Source organism: Pinus tabuliformis, chromosome X (assembly GCF_031772625.1).
Source record: "Pinus tabuliformis cultivar Carrire ecotype Pingquan chromosome X, CPIR1, whole genome shotgun sequence".
Lineage (NCBI taxonomy): Eukaryota > Viridiplantae > Streptophyta > Pinopsida > Pinales > Pinaceae > Pinus > Pinus tabuliformis.
The window spans coordinates 1,276,784,976-1,276,812,222 of NC_142308.1; the positions used below are offsets into that span (position 1 = coordinate 1,276,784,976).

The 27,247-nt window shown below is 34.6% G+C and overlaps 1 protein-coding gene across 1 annotated transcript in view; it reads right to left on the bottom strand.

The window, feature by feature from the left end:
• Positions 1 to 24,342: 24,342 nt before the first annotated feature.
• The window catches only part of LOC149144666 (uncharacterized), a 75,027-nt gene continuing 72,122 nt past the window's right edge, over positions 24,343 to 27,247 (bottom strand). The window contains exon 2 of the mRNA XM_089449580.1: positions 24,343 to 24,847. Within this exon, the coding sequence (XP_089305706.1) occupies positions 24,551 to 24,847 (297 nt within the window). The 3' untranslated portion in view covers positions 24,343 to 24,550. The remainder of the gene's footprint in view (positions 24,848 to 27,247) is intronic.

Genomic DNA, 27,247 nt, shown 5'->3' on the forward strand with positions numbered 1-27,247 from the left:
AGGTGCTTCCTTCATTCAAGGCCCAAACAACAGAACAAGGTGAGAAAAATTAGTTTCTTTCTTGTGCTTACAATTGATTAAAGTAATATATACAAGCCCATGTAAAGATTTGATATGCATTGAGAGATTGCTAGGGTTGAGCAGTTAAGGGATCAATTTATAATGTGGTGGGTATATTTATTAGATTCCCTTTTTCCTCTATCTTTTCAACCCATTTTATCTGACTAGATCCCTCATGAAATTTATTTTTTTCTAGAAATTCTACCTGTTCTAGAACAGAGTATCTCCCTACCTTCTGTCATTTGGAAGGTGGATCTTTTACATTCACATTAGCGTTGAAAATGGACCATATTTGAAAATTTCCTTTCTTAGCTACAGGTAAACCAAGTATGTGATATGAACAGTCAGGTTGATGTGTTCCAACTACAAGGTACTCACAACAAAGTTTTCTATAGCAGCAACTGCGTATCCATCATTGTATCATCTATAGGTACATAAATAATAGAGAAGCAATGCTTCAATTTTCACTTACAAGTTCTCTGGAAGCAATGCTTCAAGTTACAAGTTACATTTACAGGTTATGTAGAGCAACTGTGTATCCATCATTGTATCATCTACAGGTACATGAATAATAGAGAAGCAATGCTTCAATTTTCACTTACAGGTTCTCTGGAAGAAGTGCTTCAAGTTACACTTATAGGTTATGTAGAGCTTGTATTCGTAGAGCTTAGAAAGTCTTTTTAACACTTCTTTGAGTTTTAGCACTAACTTATTTTCTTTAGCACTTATTCTCTGCTACACCGCACTGAGTAGTTGTTGCAATGACAATCGTTCTAGCAGTAACAAAAGCCTCTAGGCAATCCTTGTTTCATTCATCCTCTGTAACAAAAGCTTCTAGCGGTAACAAAAGCCTCTAGGAAATCTCTATTTCACACATCCTCTGTAGCATTAGCTGAGTAGCCCGGTGACCGAGCCAAGAGTTTCACTTCTAGGGTAGCAAGTAACGGAACCGCTGGAGCAGTCGAACATTCATCTAGATCTTATGCCACCGCCACCGCCATCACATCTGCATCCATCCACCATCTCCACCTCCACCTATAATGCATGCATCCACCAACTGTAATGCACCTCCTCCACCTGTGATGCATGCATCCACCACCTGTAATGCACCTGCCGCTCCACTGCAACAACCTGCAACCATAGCAAAAACAAAATTCCAGCACATAATAATACATAGCATTTAATAACCCAAACTAATGTTAACATTACTTCGTCACTCCAAAAAAATTCTAAAAATGAACTGACTAACTAAAATATAATATATAGTCCAGCCTCTTCTGCCTCAGGAAGAGACCAAATAAGACGTTGAAATGGAATGAGAAAGAATACATCTCAAAACAATCAAATATAAGAAAAAAAACCTTCGCAAAATTGAATACAAACTAATGTCAATTGCATCAACCTGATTACTATAATCCCATAGTTGTTCATTGACTAATATTGGTTCATTTGACTAGTTATTAGTTATAATAACATCTTTCGGTAAAAATCACATAAGAGATATTCTCGTCGACGCGTTTCGAACCAGCCAGTGTGGTTCATCTTCAGGACAAGATGAGGAACCAGATCTAGGCATTGAGATAAATAGATGTAGAAGTAGGAATTAGAAAAGTTTTTGACCAAAAAGGTTAAAGGAATAGAATTTAAAAATAATTTTGATAAAATAATGATATAAAAAGTTATAATTTTGAAAAAATAATATTATATAAAAAGTTATAATATGTTAATAAAATAATTAATTAAAGCTTTTTATAACACCTTATAACTATATTAATGAATATAATATTCTAAAAAATATTAATGGCTTAATCCTAATCATATAATTATTAAATAATTTTAAAAGTCATAAATTAGATACTATTAATGAATATTATTATGAATGATATTCTTTAAAGTATTAATAGTTTAATCCTATTCATACAGATATTAAATAATTTTAGATAGTCATAAATTAGATAATAGGAGGATTAACAAATAGTATTATAAAAATATATAATATAATAATATTGTATAGGGTGAAAAATAGAAAGGGTTTTGACCCAAAAAGGTAAGGGAAACTAATTAAAGAAATTAAATTATTTTGATAAAATAAAATTAAAACAAGAAGTTATAATAAGTTGGTTTAATAAAAAATATTTTATAACCTGGTTAATGAATATAATAATATATTAATATTAATATTTAATCTATTCATATCACCAAAAAAAATAAGAGAGCGATAAACTAATCAATGACCTTAGCCTCTTCAATACAGATGTGATGATTTATTGTACATTCATTAGCATTTTAAATATTTTTAATGTTTAACTTTGGAAAATGTTAAAAATCATGTTTAGAATTAAAAATAATAATAATAATAATTAATTTTGTAATTGGATTTCAACTCAAACGTGCATTAATTTGTTTCAGCCCATTGCTTTTTTGATTTGTTTATTAGACGTGGCCATTAACCGAAAAATATTATAATAAAAGATGCCTAGGCGACGTATGTACAAGGTTCATCTGCGAAGTAGTCCAAACCTAATGTCCTTATATCAAGGGAAAAAAAAATAAACTAAAAAAAAAATTCAGAAAGAAAAGTTGTATTGTATTATATTGAGTCTATATAATAGAACAATCATACAAAATATAAAGACATAGGACATATAACCCATAGGATGAGTCTACAGAGCAGATAGCCAAAACACAAGACATCTCCAACACCAACTGAGATCAAAAACGGAGAGAGATATAGACATAACAAATCTAACCGATGCCAAGTAACCTCATACCACAATTATTAAACCCGATAGCTGCGTTTCAAAATCTATTAAGTTCAGTGTCTATTTTAAAATTTATTAAGTTGGACAGTGTCATTTTGAACCATGCAGCATAATCTGTCCGCACTTCAATGTCAAATGTCAATTTATTAAGTTCAACAGTGTCTATTTCAAAATTTATTAAGTTCAACAGTGTCATTTAAAACCATGCAGTATAATCTGTCCACATTTTAGTGTCAAAATTTATTAATTTATGAAAATGAAATCCCTGAAATCTAATTATAATGTTTTTTAATTTTATTACTTTTAAAATGATATAATTTTATCAAATTGTAAAATTTATTTATAAAAAGATTTAGAAAATTAATTATTTTCAAAATTTGTATTAATATGTTGATGAATGATGAAATGTTTTGTCAAAATACTAATTGATATGAAATTATTGATTCAATTCCTTACTCAAATCAAAATAATATATTAAACATGATAAATATATAATCTTAATAAACTTAAAAAACTTATATATATATATAAACATAAATTTATAACATTATCCTATTTTTTTATTCCAATAAAAATAAAAATTAACCCTCCTACTACTATTATTATTATATGCGACGTTCAACATTCTCACAGCTTTGTTTGATATGGGTAAACCCAACGTAATAATACACTAACAACCAACCTGATTAACTATAACGTATAAAAAAGGCAAGTCCCTTAATGAAGACAAGAAGAGAATAACCGGAGATATTTCAAAAGGAATAAAAGAAATGGTTTCAACGCAAAATTCAAATCCGAACCCTCTGTCAGTTTTTTTTTAATAAATAAATTCATTGGATACGATTTCAAAGAGTTAAAGTCATTATCTATATTCTCGTATATTTTCTCTCCCGTGGATTTAATTCAATTCAAATTTACTCCCTTTTCTAAGTAAGCAAGATTTGATATCATATTGTTGGAAAAAAATTTTAACTAAATTGTTATCTTGTATATTTAAAATTATATATATTTTAATTTTAAAATGATTTTAAAAATAATTTTATTTTTGAATCTCAGAAAATTGAATGTTTTAAACGATTAACGGTTTTAAAATAGAAAATCTTATTAATTTAAAAAAAAATACTTAACGTAATTTGTCACAAAGATGATTAAGGGTTTTAAAATAGAAAATCTTATTAATTTAAAAAAAAAATATTAAACATAATTGATCACAAAAAAATATATATATTAAACATAATTTGTCACCAGGGATTTGATTTTTTTTTGGGAACATATCATGGATCTAAAATAAAGATAATTTTTAGTTAAAATATTTTTATTGTGTATTCCTCACTATAATGAAGATATGTAAGTCTTTCCATGTTGGAGTTGGCTATATATATAACCCACTCAAATCTATTTAGACTCTGGAACTATAATATGTTAAAAGAAATAAAATTTCTCTAAGTATATATAATTTAAATTAACAAAACTTAGAGTAAAAGTTTACAACCTAGGATTTGATTCTTGCTCAACACACGATAGATCAAAAGTTTATATGGATATTTGGTTAAGACATTTATTTCTTAGTATGAGGAAAATGTTATTCTTCTAATTTAGATCCATATTAACTCTAAATATATCATGCTTTGAAAGGGATCAAATCTCGAAAAGATTATAAACTTTTAATCAATTTTTTTTCATTCTAAGTAAATTTTTTACTTCAATTGTTTTGATCCCAAAATTCAACAAATCTTACCTAAAACATTTTAATAGTATATTTTAACACAATAAAAAAATATTTCAATAATATATTTATTGATATAAAATAAATGCACACTTCATTTAATACTCAATATAAAATTCATCCCTCTATATATATATATATATATATATATATATAATTCAAATATATCCCATCCCCTCATTAATTTAAATTTTATAAAATAAAATTCACATTCATCCATCCACAAATCCATACTTATTAATTTAAACATAGTACCATCAAATTCACATTCATCCATTTTTAAAATACATCCCCTCTCTTCATACATACTCATTTAAACTTCAAACAATAAAATCCGTCCCCTCTATTCATGCTTGTTAATTTATACTTGGTACAATCAAATTCACATTCATCCATTTTTAAAATACATCCCCTCTATTCATACATACTCATTTAAACTTCAAACAATAAAATCTGTCCATTTACTCACTCAAACTTCAAACAATACAATCCATCCATTCAAGCTTCGCTGATAGATCTTACTTACGAAGTGGTTGCATGTGTGTGATGGAAATGGAAATACAAATTTTAAATGCAGAATAAAAGTTTGCGACTACCTTGTACGTCTTCAAAGATGGCTGATTAATTTATTTGAAGGGGGTCTAAGTCCCCTGCAGAAGCTTTTATTATTAAGCTTGTTTGTACAATATTTACAACACATCAAACGTCACATCAAACACATTTTTACTCCGATAAAGCTGCACTGTGATAACCATGCAGCGCCACATCAACGAGGATCGATTGCGGGCGGGGTGCGAGAAAGCTGACAGCCCCCACCACGCGAACCATGCACTCGGGTGCATGATGGCTGATTAATTTAAACTACCTGGTACATGGTTAACAGTCAAATGACTTGGGTTGCCTTCAAAAATCTCTTGGGCAATCAATTTTTCCAGGTTACATCAGTGAAAAATCTTTGGGGCATTCCAGTTTTACGAATTACGTGGTTGAAACAAAAGATTTTAAGATTTGTTTTGCTGACTTTTAGTCATAATTACCAAAGGAAAATGCAAAAGCATCTACTTCTAATATTCTTTGATCATATAATGAGCATTAAAACATATTCTTGCTTGAGTGGAAGCCCTCCTCGCATGCAAAAGTGCTCTAAAAACTGACAGCACCTCTCCATATAGAATATAATCGAATTGCAATACCATGATTTCAAGAGCAGATGCCTTCTCCAGCAGAGCGATTTTTCTCTCATCACAGTCGATAATTCTTTCCACTTTTATCTCCTGAAGATTAGCCAATGGAGAACTCAAACATGGTGATCTTGTTGGGAATTGGATAATCTAACGCTTCCGTAAATGCCGGTGTAGAAGGATAATATAATTCAACGCTCCTCGTGTGTTTCATGGCATGTGCTTAACACTAGTGATGAGTCTGTTTACTATCCCCTGCAGGTTTTGGTGTAACGGCAATCGTGACTCCAACAAGTGGTATCGGAGCCAAAGGTCTCAAGTTCGAAACACACCTGGCTCACGTTGGGGGGGAGATTGTTGGGAATTGGATAATCCAATGCTCCCAGTTAATGGCGGTGTAAAAGGATAATTCAAAGCTCCCCGTGTATTTCGTGGCATGTGCTTAACACTAGTGATGTATCAACGCTCCCCGTGTATTTCGTGGCATGTGCTTAACACTAGCGATGTGTCTGTTTACTATCACCTGCAAGTTTTGGTGCATGTGCTTAACACTAGCAATGTGTCAACGCTCCCCGTGTATTTCGTGGCATGTGCTTAACACTAGCGATGTGTCTGTTTACTATCACCTGTGAGTTTTGGTGTAACGACAAGCTCCCCATGTATTTCGTGGCATGTGCTTAACACTGTAATGGCAAGCTCCCTATGTATTTCGTGGCATGTGCTTAACACTAGCGATGTGTCTGTTTACTATCACCTACTGGTTTTGGTGTAACAGTAATCGTGACTCCAACAGATCTCGGATCTTTTACTGTCCCTGCATTTGCATCCCATGGAAAAGCAAAAGCAAAAGAAAAAAGTGATGTACTTAAATATAATTGTCCAACAAAAATCAATTAATAATTTATTGTAAAGTAATAGTTAGATATGGATATAATAATGAAAAAAAAACTTAGTTAGATGGGTAGCATCACAGAAGTTACAGGGGACGGAGCTAAACACAAAATTTAAAGGCCAGGGCGTGAATCATCCACTGATATTCTAGTATGCAAAGATACGTAGCCATTCAAATTTGTATTATGGATTGATTTTGTTGAAATAACTGCAATGAATTACAGATTCGCCATAATTACTTAATTGACATGATAATTATAATAATATAATTGTTTTAAGAGAAAAGATCCTACTTAAAAAATAAATTGGTCAGTTTTTGGAAGAAAGTCAATTAATAATTTAGTGTAAACACTGGTGTACTGGAAATAGATTCCAAATATCAAAACTTCAAATGCCTTATAAGATAATGTAAAATTAGAAAATTGGTTAGGAATTGGCTACCAATAATACAGTAGCTAATAATATAATACAATAATACAAAGCTATAAAATCATTAATCTGTTCGGATAGCTAATAATATAATACAATAATACAAAGCTATAAAATCATTGATCTGTTCGGATAATATAGCAGTTATATGTCACTCGTTCTATTTTATACTTGCTTAAATCTAACTAGTGACATATTTTACCACTCATTAATGCCCCTATCACATCATATATATTAATTGCCTTTTAGGCATTTGGGTTGCATCACATGACACAGAGGGTGTAATAAAGTTAACTAAACACAAAAATAAAATGCCACGATGTTAGTAATTCACTCATACCCTAAAATGCAAAGGCGTGTACTCATTCAAAAACGCATTTCAGATAATCAACCAAGTGACATGATAAGTATAAGAGAGGAGGTAGTAGTTATCACAGAAATTCTTACGAAAACAAATCTGTTTGTCATGATCTCCAGAAACTTTAGTTTAGGAAGCGTTTCAAGCAGAAGAACCGCCATCTCTTTTTCCATATCGAGAAACCACCCATTATCGATGGAAAGTTTCTCCAATTCTTTGAAGGTCCCCATTATCTGAAGAAACCTCCCCGCCAAGAAATCAAATGGCGCCTCATTATCTAAATCCATTGACAAACCAATCAAATCACTTCCACGCTGGATTTCAAGTTCGTATATCATCCACATAACCCTTAGAAGACAATTCAGCCACTCAGAGTTCCTGTCCCTGGGTCCTACTACTATTTGAGAGACTTAGGACAGGGTAACGCTCCCTAGACAATGCCTAGGCGAGTTAGTTTCAGGACTAACACTCCCCAGACACTTCTCAGGGCTTTGTAATGCTTCCGAGACACTACCTAGGCGAGTTAGTCTCAGCACTAATGCTAGCATTCCGGGATTTGAGCCACCTTTTTCGGCCCAGAGTCCGGGACACTGCCCAAAATGGAATGATCACTTAGAATTAATAAGGATGCAAGGAAACAACGATGCAAAAGCAATAATATGAACCGGATCATCACAAGACCCCTACTAGCCATGACAAACATTCCGTCAAACATATCATCAACATATAACCCACAGGTGTAAACAACAGAATTAAGTGTAGGGATCTCATAGTTATTTGAAAATCACCATGAACCATTGTTTTCTCATGGCATTTCCCGCATTATCCTCCATTAACTCATAAACACATTATCCATTCATATATAAGTAAAAACATGCTGAGAGCCATACATAATTGTTGTCATGAAATGTGCATATAACCAACATAATAAGAACATAAATACAATAAACATATTAGCCATCAAATCCATAAATACATCAGTTCCTTTACACATGAAAATCAAGGGAATCGATTTCTCATTAATGAATGAAATGAACCAACCGAAGATGTGACTACCACGTTCCACCCGACTGTAGAATGACTGAGTCAAATCTCTCTTCAACTATTCACCCCCATGCCATATTCCAAGCATGAATGTGGGATCTCATAGAACACATCAACCAAAACTCATCCAGGGCTTCCAGAGGCCATCCACCTCAACCCATCAAACAATGATTCCACCTCACAGTCGAACATTACCAAAAACATCATCAGATTGGTCTCCATCCAATCCTTCTAGGGCTTCTAGAGTGTTTGTCCAACCAAGGCTTCCAGAACTAGTAACTCAACCCATAGCTTATACAGGGCTTCCAGATCGCTTCCAGAACTAGTATCTCAACCCACAACTTATACAGGACTTCTAGAGCGTTTGTCCAACCAAGGATTCTAGGAATAGTAACTCAACCCACCAAGGGCTTCCAAAGCGTTTGTCCAACCAAGGCTTCCAGGGCTAGTAACTTAACCCAAGTTGTTATAGGGCTTCCAGAGTGTTTGCTCAACCAAGGCTTTGAGGACTAGTAACTCAACCCAAGTTGTTACAGGGCTTCCAGAGTGTTTTCTCAACCAGGGATTCCAAAACTAATAACTCAACCCAAGCTAAAGAAACATGAGAACCAACTAAAACAAAGCAATGAAAGTAAACCCATAATCACCATGACTTGTTGGGTGTGGACCCTGATTATCTTCTGTATTCAAAGGTATTGCCGCATTGGACCCCAGTTCGAAATGGGGCAGCGTTGCCACCCGTAAATTTGCTGCAGCGGGGGCAGCTGTGACCTTTGGGGAGCCCCCCCTGGTGGGGGGTTTCGGGGGCAGCGCCCTCGAAGCTAGAAACAGATGTAAAATTGCCTTGTAAAAGTATAGTAATTTCTAGTCAATATGGGTCGTTCATTAGGTGGATGATCTGACGGTAGAACTTATGTTTAGTTTAGGGTTTTCTTCCCTAGAAGGCAACCCCTCTCTTTGTATGAGGGCATTGTTTTGAGTTTGTGTAATATATGTGTATTCTCCGAGCGAGAAACAAAGAGGTGAGACTGTGAGAGAAAACAAAGGATATTACAGCGGATCTGTTGTAGGTTGTGTCTCTTCATTTTGTTGGATAATAGAAAGGAAGGACTGGCTGTTCTGGGTGGACGTAACCCAAACTGGGTGAACCACGTATATCTGTGTCTCTCTTGTTTTATACATTTTTTGTGTTTATATTTCTGCAATATTTTATGTGTTCCATTGCTCCGTAATATATAATTTCTAACAACTAGTATCAGAGCCGAAGGTCTATTTGGCTGATAAACTCGCAGGAAAGAAGGGTTCCTCGTTCGAGTGGGAGCAATGGCGGAAGATGGTAAGTTTAGAGTCAAGAAATTTAACAGCCAAAACTTCTCGCTATGGAAGATGCAGATGGAAGATTATCTGTATCAGAAAGATCTGTACCTACCATTAAGCCGAAAAACAAAGATGCCAACGGGTATGACAGATGAAGAATGGAACCTTCTCGATAGAAAGGCACTCGGAACAGTACGGTTGTGCCTCGCAGCATCGGTCACCTTCAACATTTCAAAGGAAACAACGATAGAGGGTTTGATTAAGGCGTTGGAGAAACTATATGAAGGTATTTCTTATGAAATAGTTATTTAATATGAAGATGTCAGAAGGTGGATCTGTTGCAGACCATTTAAATCATTTAATACTATTACAAGTCAGTTATGTTCTGTAGGGGTAAACTTTGATGATGAAGTTAGAGCTATGTTATTCTTGTGCTCATTACCAGAAAGTTGGAATGGTTTAGTAATGGCCATTAGTAACTATGTTTCTGGATCTAGTACTTTAAAGTTTGATGATGTTGTCGGTGCTATCATTAGCGAGGAAATGCGACGAAACAGCTCCGGTGAGACATCGGGTAATTCTTTGAGTGCAGAGTCTAGGGGAAGAAAAATGGAAAGAGGAAAGAGCTCAGGATATCACAGTAAATCAAGGAAAGGCAGATCCAAGTCCAGATCGGAGATAGTGTGCTAGAAATGTGGAAAGAAAGGACACCTAAAGAAAGACTGTAGATCTCGAAAGGGAAAAGAAGGAGATGCACAACAAGAAAATAACCATGAAGCAAATGTGACAGGTGAGGTGTTACAAGATACTTTGATTCTTTATTTGGAAAATATTACTGATTCCTAGGTGGTAGATTCAGGGGCCTCATTCCATGCCACACTTGATAAGAAATACTTTCATGACTATATTCAAGGAGATTTTGGACAAGTTCGTTTGGGTGATGATAAACCCTGTAAAATTGTTGGAATGGGTAAGGTTCTTGTAAAATAGAAGAATGGAAACCAATGGCTACTAAAGGAGGTAAGGCATGTTCCAGATCTAAAGAAAAATCTAATTTCAATAGGGCAATTAGGTGGTGAAGGTTGTGTGACAACTTTCATAGATAAAGCTTGGAAGGTCACCAAAGGAGCCCTGATAATAGCAAAAGGCGAAAAGGTTGGTACATTCTATCTATGCAATGGTATTTCTGACTCTGTTAATGCTTTAACTTCCAAAGGAGCAAAGGCAGCATTATGGCATCATAGGCTCAGACACATGAGTGAAAAGGGAATGAAGATTCTTCACTCAAGGAATTTGTTGCCGGGTTTGAAGAATGTTGATTTAGAATTCTATGAGAATTGCATTTATGGAAAACAGAAGAGAGTCAGATTTCTCAGAGTTGGGAAAGAAAAGAAGAGAGAAAAATTAGAGCTTGTGCATACAGATATATGGGGACCTGCTTAGGTATCATCTCTCAGTGGCTCTCATTATTATGTTACTTTTATTGATGATGCAACTAAAAAAACTTGGATTTATTGTATTAAGAATAAATCTGATGTAATTGATACTTTCAAGAAATGGAAAGCTTTGGTTGAGATTGAGATAGGAAAGAAATTGAAGTGTCTTAGATCAGACAATGGAGGTGAATATTGTAGCAAAGAGTTTGATAGGTACTATTCAGAGCATGGAATTCGGAGAGAGAAGATAGTTTCAAGAACACCACAAGAAAATGGTGTGTCATAAAGGATGAACAAAACAATCATGGAGCGTGCAAGGTGCATGAGATTGCATGCATTATTGCCTTTACAGTTTTGGGCAGATGCTGTAGATACTGTTGTTATCTAATAAACAGAGGGTCTTCAAGTTCCTTGGATGGTGGTGTTCCAGAGGAAGCATGGACAGGTAAAAATGTAAACTACTCTTTTTTAAAGCCTTTTGGTTGTGAGGCCTTTGTCCATATTGATAAAGAAAATAGAACAAAGCTTGAGGCAAAGTCAAAGAAATGTACATTTATTGGATATGGTGTTAATGCTTTTGGTTATCGCTTATATGATTACGAAAATCACAAAATCATTAGGAGCAGAGATGTAATATTCAATGAAAAGGTATTGTATAAGAATCAATTGCAGGAAAAGAAATAGGAAAAAGAAAACAAGGAATACGCAGTTCTTGATGAAATCACTGAAAAAGTAAAAGTGCCTGAAAATAATAATAATCAACAACCACAACAACAAACCACCACAACAGCAACAGGCACCCCAAACACCTGAAAGTGGTGTTAGAAGATCTACCAAGATAAGTAAACCCCCTGAACGATACTCTCCTTCATTATATTATTTATTGTTCACTGATTCTTATGAACTCGAATGTTACGAAGAAGCAATGCAGGTTGAGAGCAAAAAGAAGTGGTAGATTGCCATGGAAGAAAAGATGGACTCCTTAATGCATAACCAGACTTGGAACTTAGTCAGGTTGCTTGCAGGAAAAACTACTTTGAAGAATAAATGGGTTTACAGGCTGAAGGAAGAAGATGGAGGAAAACAGAAGTACAAAGCTAGACTTGTGGTGAAGGGGTTTGCACAGAAGAAAGGTATTGATTTTGATGAAATATTTTCTCCTGTTGTTAAAATGACTTCAATCAGAACTATTTTAAGTCTAGTAGCAGTTGAAGATTTGCATCTTGAGCAGTTAGATGTAAAGACAGCCTTTCTCCATGGGGATTTGGAAGAAGAGATATATATGTAGCAACCACAAGGATATGAGGTGAAAGGGAAGGAGAAACTAGTGTGCAGGTTGAAGAAGAGCTTGTATGGCTTAAAACAGGCTCCAAGGCAGTGGTATCTAAAATTTGACAAGTTTAAGTCTGAACAAGGTTATACTAGATGTCACTCTGATCATTGTGTTTATCTGAAAAAGCAAAATGATGGCAGCTATATTATATTGTTATTGTATGTAGATGACATGCTTGTTGCAGGGTCTAACATGCAGGGAATAAATGTGCTCAAAAGAAAATTGGAAAATTCATTTGCAATGAAGGATTTGGGAGCTGCAAAACAAATCCTTGGTATGACAATCACTAGAGACAGGAAAAATCGCAAATTAATATTGTCTCAGAATGAGTACATACAAAAGGTGTTGAAAAGATTTAATATGCATAATGCAAAACCAGTTAGTACACCTTTTGCTAGCCATTTCAAACTTAGGAAGGAAATGTGTTAAAAGACCCAAGAAGACATGGATTATATGTCTAAAGTTCCATATGCATCAGCAGTTGGAAGCTTAATGTATGCAATGGTCTGCACAAAGCCTGATATTGCACATGCAATGGGAGTTGTAAACAAGTACATGAACAATCCAGGAAAGGAACATTGGATGGCAGTGAAATGGATTCTCAGATATTTGAAAGCTACCACAAATCAAGCATTATGCTTTGGTGGTTCAAACATTTCTCTACAAGGATATGTTGATGCAGATATGGCAGGTGATAGAGATAACAGAAGAAGCACTACAGGATATGTATTTACTGTAGGTGGTATAGCTGTCAGTTGGGTTTCAAAAATCCAAAGTATTGTTGCACTTTCAACAACAGAAGCAGAGTATGTTGCTGCTACAGAGGCTAGTAAAGAAATGATTTGGTTACAAAGGTTTATGGGTGAATTGGGTAAGGAGCATGATATGGGCACGTTATACAATGATAGCCAAAGTGCCATTCATCTTGCAAAGAACTCAGCATTTCATTCTAGGATTAAACACATACAGCTCAAGTGCCATCTCATATGATCAGTGTTGGAAGATGGAGAGTTGAAGCTGGAAAAGATACACACTAGCCAGAATCCTGCAGATATGCTAACAAAAGTTGTAACCAGGGAGAAACTGAGAACATGCTCAGTTTCAATTGGTCTTCAAGGATGACGATGAAGATGAGAAACAGCTAGGTCCAAAAGAGGAGTCATTGTCCAGCAAATGAAACAGTAGTGGAGATGTTATAATCAGTCTCCAAGTGGGAGATTTTTGGGTGTGGAGCCTGATTATCTTCTGTATTCAAAGGTATTGCCGCATTGGAACCCAGTTCGTTGCCACCCGTAAAATATTTGTTGCAGGGGGGGTCCAGGGGGGGCGGCTGCGACCTTTGGGGAGCCCCCCCTAGCGGGGGTTTTCAGGGGCGCTGCCCCCGAAGCTAAAAACAGATGTAAAATTACCTTGTAAAAGTATAGTAATTTCTAGTTAATCTGGGCTGTTTATTAGGCGAATGATTTGACGGTAGAACTTATGTTTAGTTTAGGGTTTTTTGCCCTAGAAGGCAACCCCTCTCTTTGTATGAGGGCATTGTATTGAGTCTGTGTAATATATGTATATTCTCCGAGCGAGAAACAGAGAGGTGAGACTGTGAGAGAAAAAAGAGGATATTACAGTGGATTTGCTATAGGTTGTGTCTCTTCATTTTGCTGGATAATAGAAAGGAAGGACTGGCTGTTCAGGGTGGACATAGCCCAAACTGGGTGAACAACGTATATCTGTGTCTCTTTTGTTTTATACATTTTCTATGTTTATATTTCTGCAATATTTTATGTGTTTCATTGCTCCGTAATATATAATTTTCTAACATGACTATCTAAGAAATGGCAAGGTTAGGCAATCCACTGTCAATCCCGACCTTTCTCCATGCTAATGACAGATCATAACCAAGAAACCACATGCATGTGCCATGCATTCCAAAACTAGTGAAGAAATCATACATGCAACTCGGTACTTGCAAGCAAATCTGATGTAGCTACTGATGTTGATGCCCTATTATGCTTTCCTACTCTTCCTTTTCCTTCTTTTTCCAAGAATCCAAGTATGCCACACCCTCTAAGAGTGCTCCAATAAAACTCTAAGTATCCAAAATAAGAGAGAGAGAGACAGAATAATGATAGCTTCAAAATTGAACTGATCAAGCCCTCACCACTGACCCTTAGAAGCCTTTTTATTAATGATGCCTCTATTTTCTTCATTTTCCATTATTTTCCTTCAATTTCCTCCTCACATGCAATGTGTGACCTTTCACCTTCATTTTCTCCTAATTTCCATTATTTTCATAAATAAAATTCCAATTAATGCTTCATGCCTTTTCAAAGCCTTAGTCATTGCCTTTGCCAATTTCCTTAGCCATAAACAACCAAATGAACACACACCAAGATGTTTTCCCCACCATTCAGCTTGGAATACGTGTCCCATCATCCCTGGTATTTATATATTTTTATATGGAATTTTCACCAGGGCTGTTACAGAGCCCTCGCCCTTAGGGGAACACCGTGCTCAGTGTTCAATGACACCTATAACCAACATGACTGTTGAAAACAAAACATACTACCCATGGAGCTTTATAACATAGCTCATTACAATATTTACAATGAAAGACCTGCTAAAAATCAAAACCTCATGAAAACATGATAACATACCGCATATTGGAGCTTTACAACATAGCTCATTACGGTATTTCCAATAACCACATATACACATATTCACATTTGTTCAACCAGAAAATAAAAGAATACGATGTTTGTATCTGTAACAAGGAAATCCAAAGGCTCGCACCTCCATCCTCAAAGTAATACCAGGATTCACCTCCTTCCTAGGAAGTCTAGACTCCACTGCAAAGCCAAATCTGTATGCAATGTCCAGTGCTATAATCCCTCGCCACTTGTCCTCTCAACGAACAGTTATCAGCTCATTGTTCCAGGGTGCACTCCCAATGTGCATCTGATTCCATCTGGCAATACTAATGACCAAAACAAATCCATCCATGACCTTCCCTTCTCTTCTACACAGTCCCTCAGGAATCCGATCACCCCTTCCGTGCAGTCACTCACCATCCAAGTTCTGCTGGCACCCCCATCCTGGGAAATCCATCCCTTGGAAAGGCTTCCTTGCATCGGAAGATACAAAAACCAAGGTATATACCTGCCTCAACACATCATACCGGTCATAGCATGCTCATGGAAATCAATGGACACTATTGGGTACCAGTGTCCCACAATGGCCCTGCTCTTGAAGTGCTTTACCAACATGCTGCTAGATGTTCCAATTTCTCTTCTTGTTGTTTCCAATTCTTATAGTTGATTTTAACCACCCAACTAGGCATTTTTGTGCTTCCTGTACCAAGCACATAACTTCCATTAGATTTGAAATAAATTCACATCATACCTCATTGGTAGCTCATCAATAAGGTATATTTGAAATCTTGTTCACTTCCTGTCACAATAAGTAAAACTAGAATATTTGACCAAATTGGCATATATAAAAATATCACATCAGGTTAGCTCAAACACAACCATCATAAATCAAAATCATAAATCACATGTGACCATCATAAACTAGAATCATAGATCACATATAATCATCATATACCATAGTCATAAATCACATGCATAATAAAATTGAAATAAAATGATGATACTTATCCTTCCTCGATCCTTAGATTTTACCTTTGTCTTTGTTCCATACGCACTCTGGATCAGTTGCTACACTCAACAAACACAGAGTGCCTTCTCCTCAACCATTTGCATAGACACATAGTGTGTATCACACACATACAACCACACGACATACCACACCATGCAATACATGCATCTACACCTGACATACAATACATACACCTACACTCAGTGTATACAATAGAATGCATTCATCTATACCTGATGTGAAATACCACCCAATGCATGTACCTACACAGAGTACTACACAATGAATACACACGCCGCAATACCATGACTACATGATGCATATGCATAATACCACATGCCCATAACACAACATCAACGATATGCATACAATACCACACGTACAACAGTACCATATGTACAACATGTACACAATACCGCCTATACACTGCACCACCTCCACAACATGTTCACAACATCACATGTACACGGTGCCACCTGCACAACGTGTACACAACGCCACATGTACACTACACGATTGTACAACATGTATACAATACCACATGTACACAGTACCACAAGCACGATGTGTATGCGACACCATATGTACATAGCATCACATGCACGACATGTACACAACACCGCATGCTCATAACACCCCATGTCAACATGTACACGGCACCACATGCTCACATAACCACTTGTACAATCATGCACACAACACCATATGTACATAGCACCATATGTACAACATGCACATAACACAAATTGTACATATCACTGCATATCCAACATGTACATAGCATCGTCTGTACACAGCACTGCATATCCAACATGCACAAAGCACCATATGCACACACACCGCATATACATCATGAAGACAGTGCAATATGTATACAACACCCCATATGCAATATTTGCACAACCCTATTTGTACCATTCTATACATAACATTGCATAAATAACATGTACACATGTTATGTATACACAACACCATAAGTGCACACATCATAGATGCAACATATACAATGTATGCTCAACAATAGTACTACACATCCAAAACCACATTGTCCTTACCAAGAAACCTTGCTTCCAGTATCTCATCTATGCTTATCCTAGCATGCTGCAGACTACACTGCTTTCACTTTGTTGATGTATCCTTCAACATTACCTATCATAACATAAACATAGGAATAATATAAGTATACAATACTAAATCATATCCACATGATACTGACCTCATATATTTGTCGTGACTACTCTTCCCAATTGATTCCTCGTAAGACCAGGAACCTCTTCATGTCGTTCTCCTGCATAAGCAATCATTCCTCCACAGGTTTATCCCTAACAACCATGTTAGACAGTAACATAGATACATGAATACATACATACATATATAAATGTTAGCATAAAACAATCATGACCTTCTCAGATGACGACATACATACATTCATGTATACATATATAAACATCAACATAATCATGATCATAACGTAATTATCAGAAAACATAAGTTCTAGGTTAAGAGAACTTCCTTTATTCATGTACGATATTGAGAACAATAGTTCCCAACATAGCCAAGGCATCCGACACCTCAGACCCATTTACCCCACCTTTTCCTGTTACCTTTCTCATGACTATACTACCAGCGTCCATTTACCATAATGGACCCAATCAGTCCAACCAACTATCATAGTCTTAACTTTCACTGCGCTTACTCATGCACAGAGCTTCATCCGAGTCTTACATCACCTGTCGAGTACCACATAGCTCTCCCTAAGGTCCATTAACTTTCCTTTTTTCCAACCAATTCCCAAGACTCAAAACAATAAAAGGAAAGCAAGGAAACAAAAAGAAGAAAAACATGAAAACCAATAACCACACGACTTTGCAAACAATGTGGTATGGCCATACACTAGACATAGAAAAAGCCACAAATCAAGCTCAACAATTCATAAAAGACCAAAATCACAAGACTAACAATAAACACCATGACTCAATCCCCATGGTTCCCAAGGAAAGCTCAACCTGAGCCTTCTTCAAGATTTCATGGCAACCTCTCTTGCCATGCAACTCCTGCATCATGCTCACACATGTTAACCACATGTTCCAAATATCAATACAATCATATTTATCAATTTGAAAACAACTTTTACAAACAATCATGTCAAAATAATTAGTCATTAGACATAATGCTACAACTATCAAGTACATTCAAGTACATATCAACTGTCTCAACACATACATTTTAGTACAATCATCTTAAAACAAAATCATTTGAACACATACTCATATCAAGAAATTCATCAATCATTCAACCAATTGCAAACATACCATGTTCAATAAATCAATTAGATGACATAATAGGCACCAAACACTCAAATACCAAATATACGACATAATCAACTATGAAACAAAGAAGCCCAAATCATCTGTCTCTAAATAAGACATTGCAATCTTCTAGAGTGGGATCAATATGTAATTCTTTTATAATATGAGCATTTGTTGGTCTCTCTTAGTAGATTGAAAGTTGATCTGTAGCAATTAAAGAAGCGCAGAAGTTTGTATTTAGTGATGGAAGAATTCTAAGTCATTTGATCTTCATTTGGGTCTTCTTTTAAGCACATCTTCAACACCTCATCTTGAAGTCTTGGTAACAGTTATTATATCTTGATTTAAGTTTACTAAAGTAACATATATTTTGGAACAAAAGGGTGTGCCTTGAACAATGGTACAAGTGTTGCACTAATTACTAAGTAAACAAGTGTTGCACTAATTACTAAGTAAACAAGGAATGATTTTCTGATTGACTCCTCCAAATCTTGTGAAACTTATAATGGTTTATGAAGCAACACTTTTTCCTACATAGTATTACTATCTATACATTGAAATTTTGACTTAAGCATTAGTAAGGAACTTCCACAAAGAGACAAAGAGTGAAGGAAACATTGCTCATTTTTCATTGATACAATATCTAGCAGCAAGTTGAAGAAATTTGGTACATCTACAACAATAAACATCTTGATCAGAAGGTAAGAGGTATAGGAACATTCGCTTAGTACACAATTTTTGGTCTTTTGTGTATGTTGATTTTTAGTGAAATATGGGATATTTTGCAATAAAGTTTTTTGTGTCATATCATTCTGTAGCAGTTGAAGAAGTTTGGAAGTACGGGTTACATTAAAATCTTTGTAAGTGGGCCATTATCCCTAATATGGGAGCCCACAATTGTTTATATGTCTTATCATTATTTTCAGGGTGGTGCAAGGTAGATGATTGAAGTCACCTTCATGTTGTAGTCTGAATAAACTTCAGGGTGGTCGGGTGGTGCTAGGGGCAAGTTGTAGATTGCAGGGCGTTGGAGCATTCTTCTAGTGGTTGTTGGTAAAGTAGGGTGTTGTAGCATCCTTTTAGGAGTTGGAGCTAATGTATCGTACTCAAAATTTATATTAGAGAAGCATTCAGTGGTTTTTCTCTTGAAAGGGTTTCCACTTAAAAAAATTTGTGCATTGTTCTTTTTATTTGTTGAAGGTTCTTTATTGTTTAATGTGTTAAAAATTAATAAATACTAATTGTAATAATAAATATTGATTAACCTCCCCTCTCAGTATTTCCAACAGGTAGTTGAATTGGATGTCGACTTGATGGAACTCTGGTAACTTCTTATCTCCGTGTTTTGTAGCTCTTATCAATGAGTTTTTTAAATCTATGTTTCAACTATGTGATAAATGGTTAACATCTAACTTTGCCATGACTCTTTTTGCAAGTCTTAATGATGACATTCCAACCCTTAAGGATTTTTGGGCAATAGCATTTGACCTCTCCCTGTTGTGGCCTTTGGTCCTTTTTGGATCAAATTTCCCATGGTGAGATTGGCTACCTTGTCCCCTGCATAGGGAACGAAATTCCCTCTTTTTGGATTATATGGTTAAAATCTTATGGCTAAACTTCCCAATTACCCTTTTCCTTTAATGCCAATTTTTCGTTCCTTGTACAATTTGAGCGACAAGTGCAATTATTAGCCCTTGGACAAGGATTTCAACTTCATAAGTCTGATCGAGGGCTTTGGTATTTATGAATGTAAGTTCAACTCCCCTACTGGATATCAATGCTCCAGCATGTATATTTGGTTTGTTTATCTTTCTCTCTCTTTCTATATTGTTATTTTTACTAATCCCAAAGAACTATCTGGACAGACTTGACCACAAGGTTTCTTTGTGGTCCTCCTATGCTGGTCCTTTAGCTAACATGGCATTGAGGGTTTTCATTTTAGGTAAAATGTTGCAGGATTTTATGCATCGTTGATTATGATAACTCTCATCTTTTAGTCTTTAACATCCATCAAATTTCTTTGGTTATGCCCCAAGTAGAGCTTGACCCCTACCTCTTCGAGACCACTAGTGTTATAGGCCATTTTGTCGCATCTTGTTAATAGGCCTGCTAACTGGATCAATCCACATCTGTGAACATGTTGTCAACATCCCAACATAAAGCCCTAAGCATGACCTTTCCAAATGTCTAAGTTTTTGGGTCTAACTGCTAAAAATCAATGCTTTTAAGCCCCATCGCACCCTGCTCCTTTAGCCACCTACATTCAGCGTTGTTTGGTCCTTTTTGCACCATCATTGGTTGCTCCTTTCTGCACCAGCGTTAATCAACACTAGTTGCTCCTTGCTGGGGGTGCACTGATTCTAGAATCAGGAAAGTGAAAAAAAATTGAAGCTTCCACAAGTTGTTTTAACCATTTACTATGGATAAGAAACTCAAGTCCTATATGATCCTACCGTGGAGATTTCACCTCTTATCCATTGAGCTCAACCAACCATCGTAAGTGGATCTCAAGCTTATTATGGTAAATCCAAAACTACTATCCCTCTCCTATAAATTTATTGTTATCCATAACATCAGAGTTGGCTTTTGGAGATTGATCATGCCCTCATGTTGCTGCCTTAAATCTAAGAGAGTCATCATCTTCATACATTACAGTGACATTGAGGTGTGCTTTGTGACAAGGGAGGACAAATCAACTTGGGGAGATCTCTACAAGATCAACGACTATTCTTAGTTGTAAACTCTCTCTTTTTTCCTATATGTGTTGTTTAACATTTACATTCATGTATTTCAATGCCTTGTTGATTCATTGAATAGAGTATTTGAATCATGCTATGTAGATGTTGTGGATTCTTGGTTTATTTTGGTTGTATGTGCAGGTTTTAATTATAGCATTTGGAACTACGATTGGAGCTTACAAGCCAAGAGGAAAGTAAAGCTTGCAATGAATTCCAAGTAAGCCTCTTTCCCATTCTTCAATTTCTCTAAGGGAAACTCTATATTGTTTGCTTTCTATTGTTCTATACCAATCGACTAGGTCTAGGGAAGATACTTTTGTATGCAATCGTAAATTTTGTATAACAACTAACTAGTATATATTATCTTGCTATTTTTTTTCAACTTGTTCCTATTATATCAATAGAGTAATGGCATCGTTTAGTTCTCTAATAAGATTTCATATCTTTTTTCTATGTAGGTACTACTCGAATTCTTTGGCTTCTTTTTCTTGCAACCTTCTCTTCCAATCTCTAATACAAGACCCTGACTTCGTCTTGACTCATTTATTATACTAGGTCAAATATGTTGTGACCCTTCCACGGTTTAAAAGACAACCCAATTGTTTCCCATCTTGGGGTATTCCCAATACGTTTCCCTCTAATGATATTGTTTTAAATATTTTGCATGTAATGTTTACAATTGTTTTGATTGGGAAGTTTTTTACCGTCGCATCTAGTTTTTATTGTAATGACATTTTATATATATAATTTTTGCACATATCTGATTTGAAGTGTTTTTCTTCTTGTTATCTTTTTTTACTGAGTGTTAGAATACACATTATTCAATTTATGTCTTGGGGTCATCTTTCCCATCTTGATGTATTTTTCTGAATTTCTTGTTATCTTTTCTTAACTCGATGTTAGAATACACATTATTCAATTTATGCCGTGGGGTCATCTTTGTTATCTTTTCTTAACTCGATGTTAGAATACACATTATTCAATTTATGTCGTGGGGTCATCTTTGTTATCTTTTCTTAACTCGATGTTAGAATACACTAATTCAATTTATGTCATGGGGTCATCTTTCCCATCTTGGGGTATTCCCAATATGTTTCCCTCTAATTATATCTAATATGAATTTGATGTGCATAATCTTTTATGAATTGTGTACATGCTATTTGATTATTTCCAATTTTGAATTGTTTTGAATTCTACTTTCCAAAGTAGTTTTCTCTATGTAAATATAATATGTCACTACTTAGCATTTGTACTTCAATAAAACATACTTCTATCACTAGGTTAGCACATCATATATTGTAATTATAAAAGTTATTAATTTTAACTTGTTTCATTCAAACTTCTTTACATTCTCAATCTATATTAACACAGATGAAGGAACTAAGCAAAGAAATAATAATTATTTAATTATTTATATTTTAAATTTAGTAAACTAAAAATAATAAATAGCATTTACTTTTGATTTACATATAATTATTTTGTTTTTTAATTTTTATTTATCTTTATGCTTACTCATGCTTAAAATATTAATTTTTGTAAAATAAATAAATTTTAGTGTATATATATGTGTGTGTGTGTTATGGATTTTATTTACCATTTATTATTTTATATACATTTTCCTTATCTAAATGATCACTAAATACAATTTAAACCATAAAATTAAGAAGAAAAAAAAAAATAATTAGAGATGATTTCAATAGACAACACAGTTTTTTTTCAAATAAATTGTATATATTATATTTATTTTTTATTATGTGTGAAAATTTAACTTCATAAGAAAAAATGTACATTGTTGTTATCTAAACACCACCAAACAAAATTTAAATCATAAATAAATAATGTGAATCAATGATAATTTAATGTGAAAGACAAATTCTCTCCCCCTTTTGTGAAACATCTATATGGTTGAAATGTTTCTCACCATCCCATAATTAGGTGTTAATTAATAAGATATATATATATATATATATATATATATATAAGCGAGAGAAATCAAAAGAGATTAATCTGGAAGTTGGATGTAATTAACAATAAATCAGAATATATACAAATATATAAAATAAATCAAAACACAAAAATCTTATAGGCAACAAAACTTTTCCTAGTTACAAATTTTTCACAAGGGTGCAATAGAAATTTTGGTTATGCTAATATTTTGCCCAAATTCTAAACAAACCTATATTGAAATGCCAACTAAAATTTTAGTCATTGATCATTCAACTACATGTTATGTTAACGTTTAAATACAAGTTAATCTCATAGGCAATAAATCTTTTTCTAGTGACAATTTTTTAATAAGAATGCAATAGAATTTTTAGTTATGTTAATATTTTGCCCAAATTCTAAACCAACATATTAGAGTTTTGGATCAATGGGAACTTTGACTTCTTATTTCACTGGATTAGGTCAATGGAAGATATGATTGCTACAAAATTAAATGTAAGTGACCCAAACTATCACCAAGTAGGTTGAAAAAAACCATGAACCATGAATAATTTCAACTTGCCTAGTGAATATCAAGTAAGCTGCATAGTGGGTTTTTATGTAATGATTTATTTTAATTGAAGCATTGTTCCCAACAATCACCAGTACAAAACATTGAGTGATCAAGATTGGTTAAATACTACTTATTTAAAAAATAAATTAAAAAAAAAAAATGATTCTCAACCATAAAAATAAAATAGAGTAAACAACCTTTTTTTTAATTGTAACACTGATATTATAACACAATATTTCCTTCATAATCATACTATACCGCAAAATAATACATTAAAACAACATGAGAAAATAATTATAAAAAACACATAATGCCTTCAAACAAAAGGGTTACTGGCAAAATTCTTTATGAAATGAAGAGATTTAATTCAAAAGAACAGCTTTGAATTAAAAAGTATGCCCGAGGAGGTTACATTGCTCTTTCAAATCAGTAAGGCTTAGGCTTTTCTTCGAGGAGAAACTAACTGTCAGTCAAAAATCTAAGGACCCATATAGCTGTTAACACTATGCTATCTGTTTGTAATGGACAAAGATTTTCCAAAAGTCCAGATTGAAGGGAAAAAACATCCAGACATTCATACTGTAATGCATCCAACGTTACAACAAGGGAACAGAGATTGATCTGCAAATATATATTTTATCGTCAGACGTAACTAAGCAAAGATGTGGATTACCTATAAATATGTTTTACCGGTATAGACAATTAGTAGGCTCCTTGGCGATGGCAACAAGGCAGGCAGCACTTAAAACATATAGACCATAGGATGGTAGAGAGCATTTTGGAGTTTCTGTATGTCACATATTTTCATTCAGATACTAAAAGCTCACACATATTCTAGCTTGAGTGGAAGCACTTCCACTCTCCAAATTCAATAGCTTTTTCAAAAAGACATTTGCTTTCTTCTTTACGGAAGAAGCTCTCCCAACAGCGGATTGTCGGTTGGATAAACATGGTAATTCCACTTCCATTATTTCAAGAGCAGAAGCGCTCTTAAGCAACTTATCCAATATAGTTATTTCCCCTTTATCAAATTGGTATATACGTACCTTCACTTTCCGAAGATTACCCAGTAGAGAGATTACACATGGCAGTATTGGATCTCTTACTAGCTCCTGCATTTACATACCATGTACAAGTCAATACACAGAATTATGGTCAAGATATTATATACATTAATCCATCACAATACAATAATTCATGGATATATATATTATAGGATGGCAACATCGCAATACAATAATTGATACACAGAATTATGGTCAAGATATTATATACATTATACGATAGCAACACATTAATCCATCACAATACAATAACTCATGGATACATATATTATACGATGGCAACATCGCAATACAATAATTGATACACAGAATGATAGGATGGAAATTCAGTCATATATAGAGGGAGTGGATGGAAATTCAATCATCTAACCCACACAATAATTCATAATTATTATTTGAATAGGTAGGTAGGTTTATTTTGAAATATTGCTTTTAGAATTTAATTATTAATCATTTTAAATAGATGTTAATAAAATATTTTAGAATATTTTTAATAATAAAAAAAAATCAAAGATTGATATTTATTTTAAAAATTGTCATATAAAATGAAATTATGATATTTTACACGTGATATTGACAGACCTATAATGTTATAACAAATTATATTTATAGATTAAAAATTTTTATGATTAAATAAGGAGGAATCAACTTATTATGGATTGATGCATATCATCTTTTAGCATCCATTTAATTTATATGGCTTTGCTAGTAATAAGTAACAATTATAGAAATCGACAGACCTATTGAACGTTAGATGATTATTCTTTCTTTTAATCTAAATCTTTATATTATGGTCAAAATGTTGACATATTAGCATCACTCTCCTCTCACTACTACAGAAGAAGGGTGTTTAAGACTTTTATTTAAGACAAAATGTCGATTTGGTCTTAAACACTTAACTTTATATTTAACGGTCTTAAATTCAGACAGAAGGAAAAAAAAACTGGTACATTGTCTTAAATTAAGACGAAAGAAAAAAAACAAACTGGTACAAGTCATCTCACACTCCACATGATTCATCCCCTTAGCGCGGGCTCAGTTCATCTCTAGCTCCCTTCCTCTACAAGAAACTACTATGGTGGCATCATTCTTTGGTTTCGAAAATTTTAGGTGTTTGCTCTTTACATTCAACCAAGGAACATGAGAGTTGTTCTTGTCGGGCGAATAATCTGTTGATTTTGTGCCCGATGCATATGGTCCTTCGAGAATAATTCTAAGATATCAAAGCTGGAGCCAGATGCATTGAACAAAAAGATTAAATAGCTCCTGTATACATTCAATCAATGGTATTATGGCATTTGAGATGATAAAACAGTTTGTACATACATATGTATAAACATTCTCCCTAAACTGTAGCTGAAGGGACAAAATGCAGTATTTCTATCACAAGTAAATCAGGATATTATTTACAAACAAAAAAAAGGAGAGGAAGCTACTAACAGTAACGATTTCATGTGCTTGGAGACCTAATGCTACCACAAAATGCATTTCCAGGCAACTTGGCTTGCAGATTTCTCTACAAGTCCTCTTTGTTGTTAATACCCACTAGCTATTAGGCCTGAGAAACTTTAACATTCCAAACCAGGCCTAATGTATTAGCCCTAAAGACAGACCTTAAATTAAATTATAATGCAAATATATATAATTATAACCTGCTCACAGAACTTTAGCCCTGTGAATCACCAAAAACTGAGAAAATTGGGCCATGAGCTACTTTGAGATTAGACCTTGCTTCCATCCCATTGTTATATGCCATATTATCACAGGCAGCTTTGGCAAGGCCTGGAGATTGATGTTGCTGCGAGAATAAGTAGTATAAGTTATTCCTTGCAAACTACTCTGGAGGCATTAGCATGTTTTCCATAAGTCAAGGATTTTGGAGCAGCGGATCCTTCAGAATTTTCACCGAAGATGACTGCACTATAATCAGATCGATTGGCCCCCATTAGACCATTGATGGCTAGAGCATTGGAGATATTGGTGTAAATTCCTGGAGTGGAGCTGCTAGCATTATTACTATTATTATTGACAGCAGATCCCAAGCTGATGAGGTTGTGTAGCTCATGAGTACTACCTCTGCAGATTAACATTGTGCAATTGCATTTGGAGATCCTGATTGTATAATGGCATTTTTTGCAGCTGATGATGTACCTGCGATGGGTTTCATTTCTGCTGGAGTGATATAAGAGGCAGCCACTCAGTTCTAGCTGCATTGCCAATATAATTAGTTGTCTGTGTCTGTGAACTCAATGTACACTCCTCGTCAGCACTGAGACCATTATTCACTGGTCCATCCACAGCTGACTCAGCTTCAGATTTGAGACGCTTTGCAGCTCCTATGGGCAATGTGCAGCTTTCAATAGTTTTCAAATCATATTTACTCATGTCAAAGCTTGTCACAGCTGGAAGATTTTGATCATTACTCCAAAATGTCACTGATTCCCCATG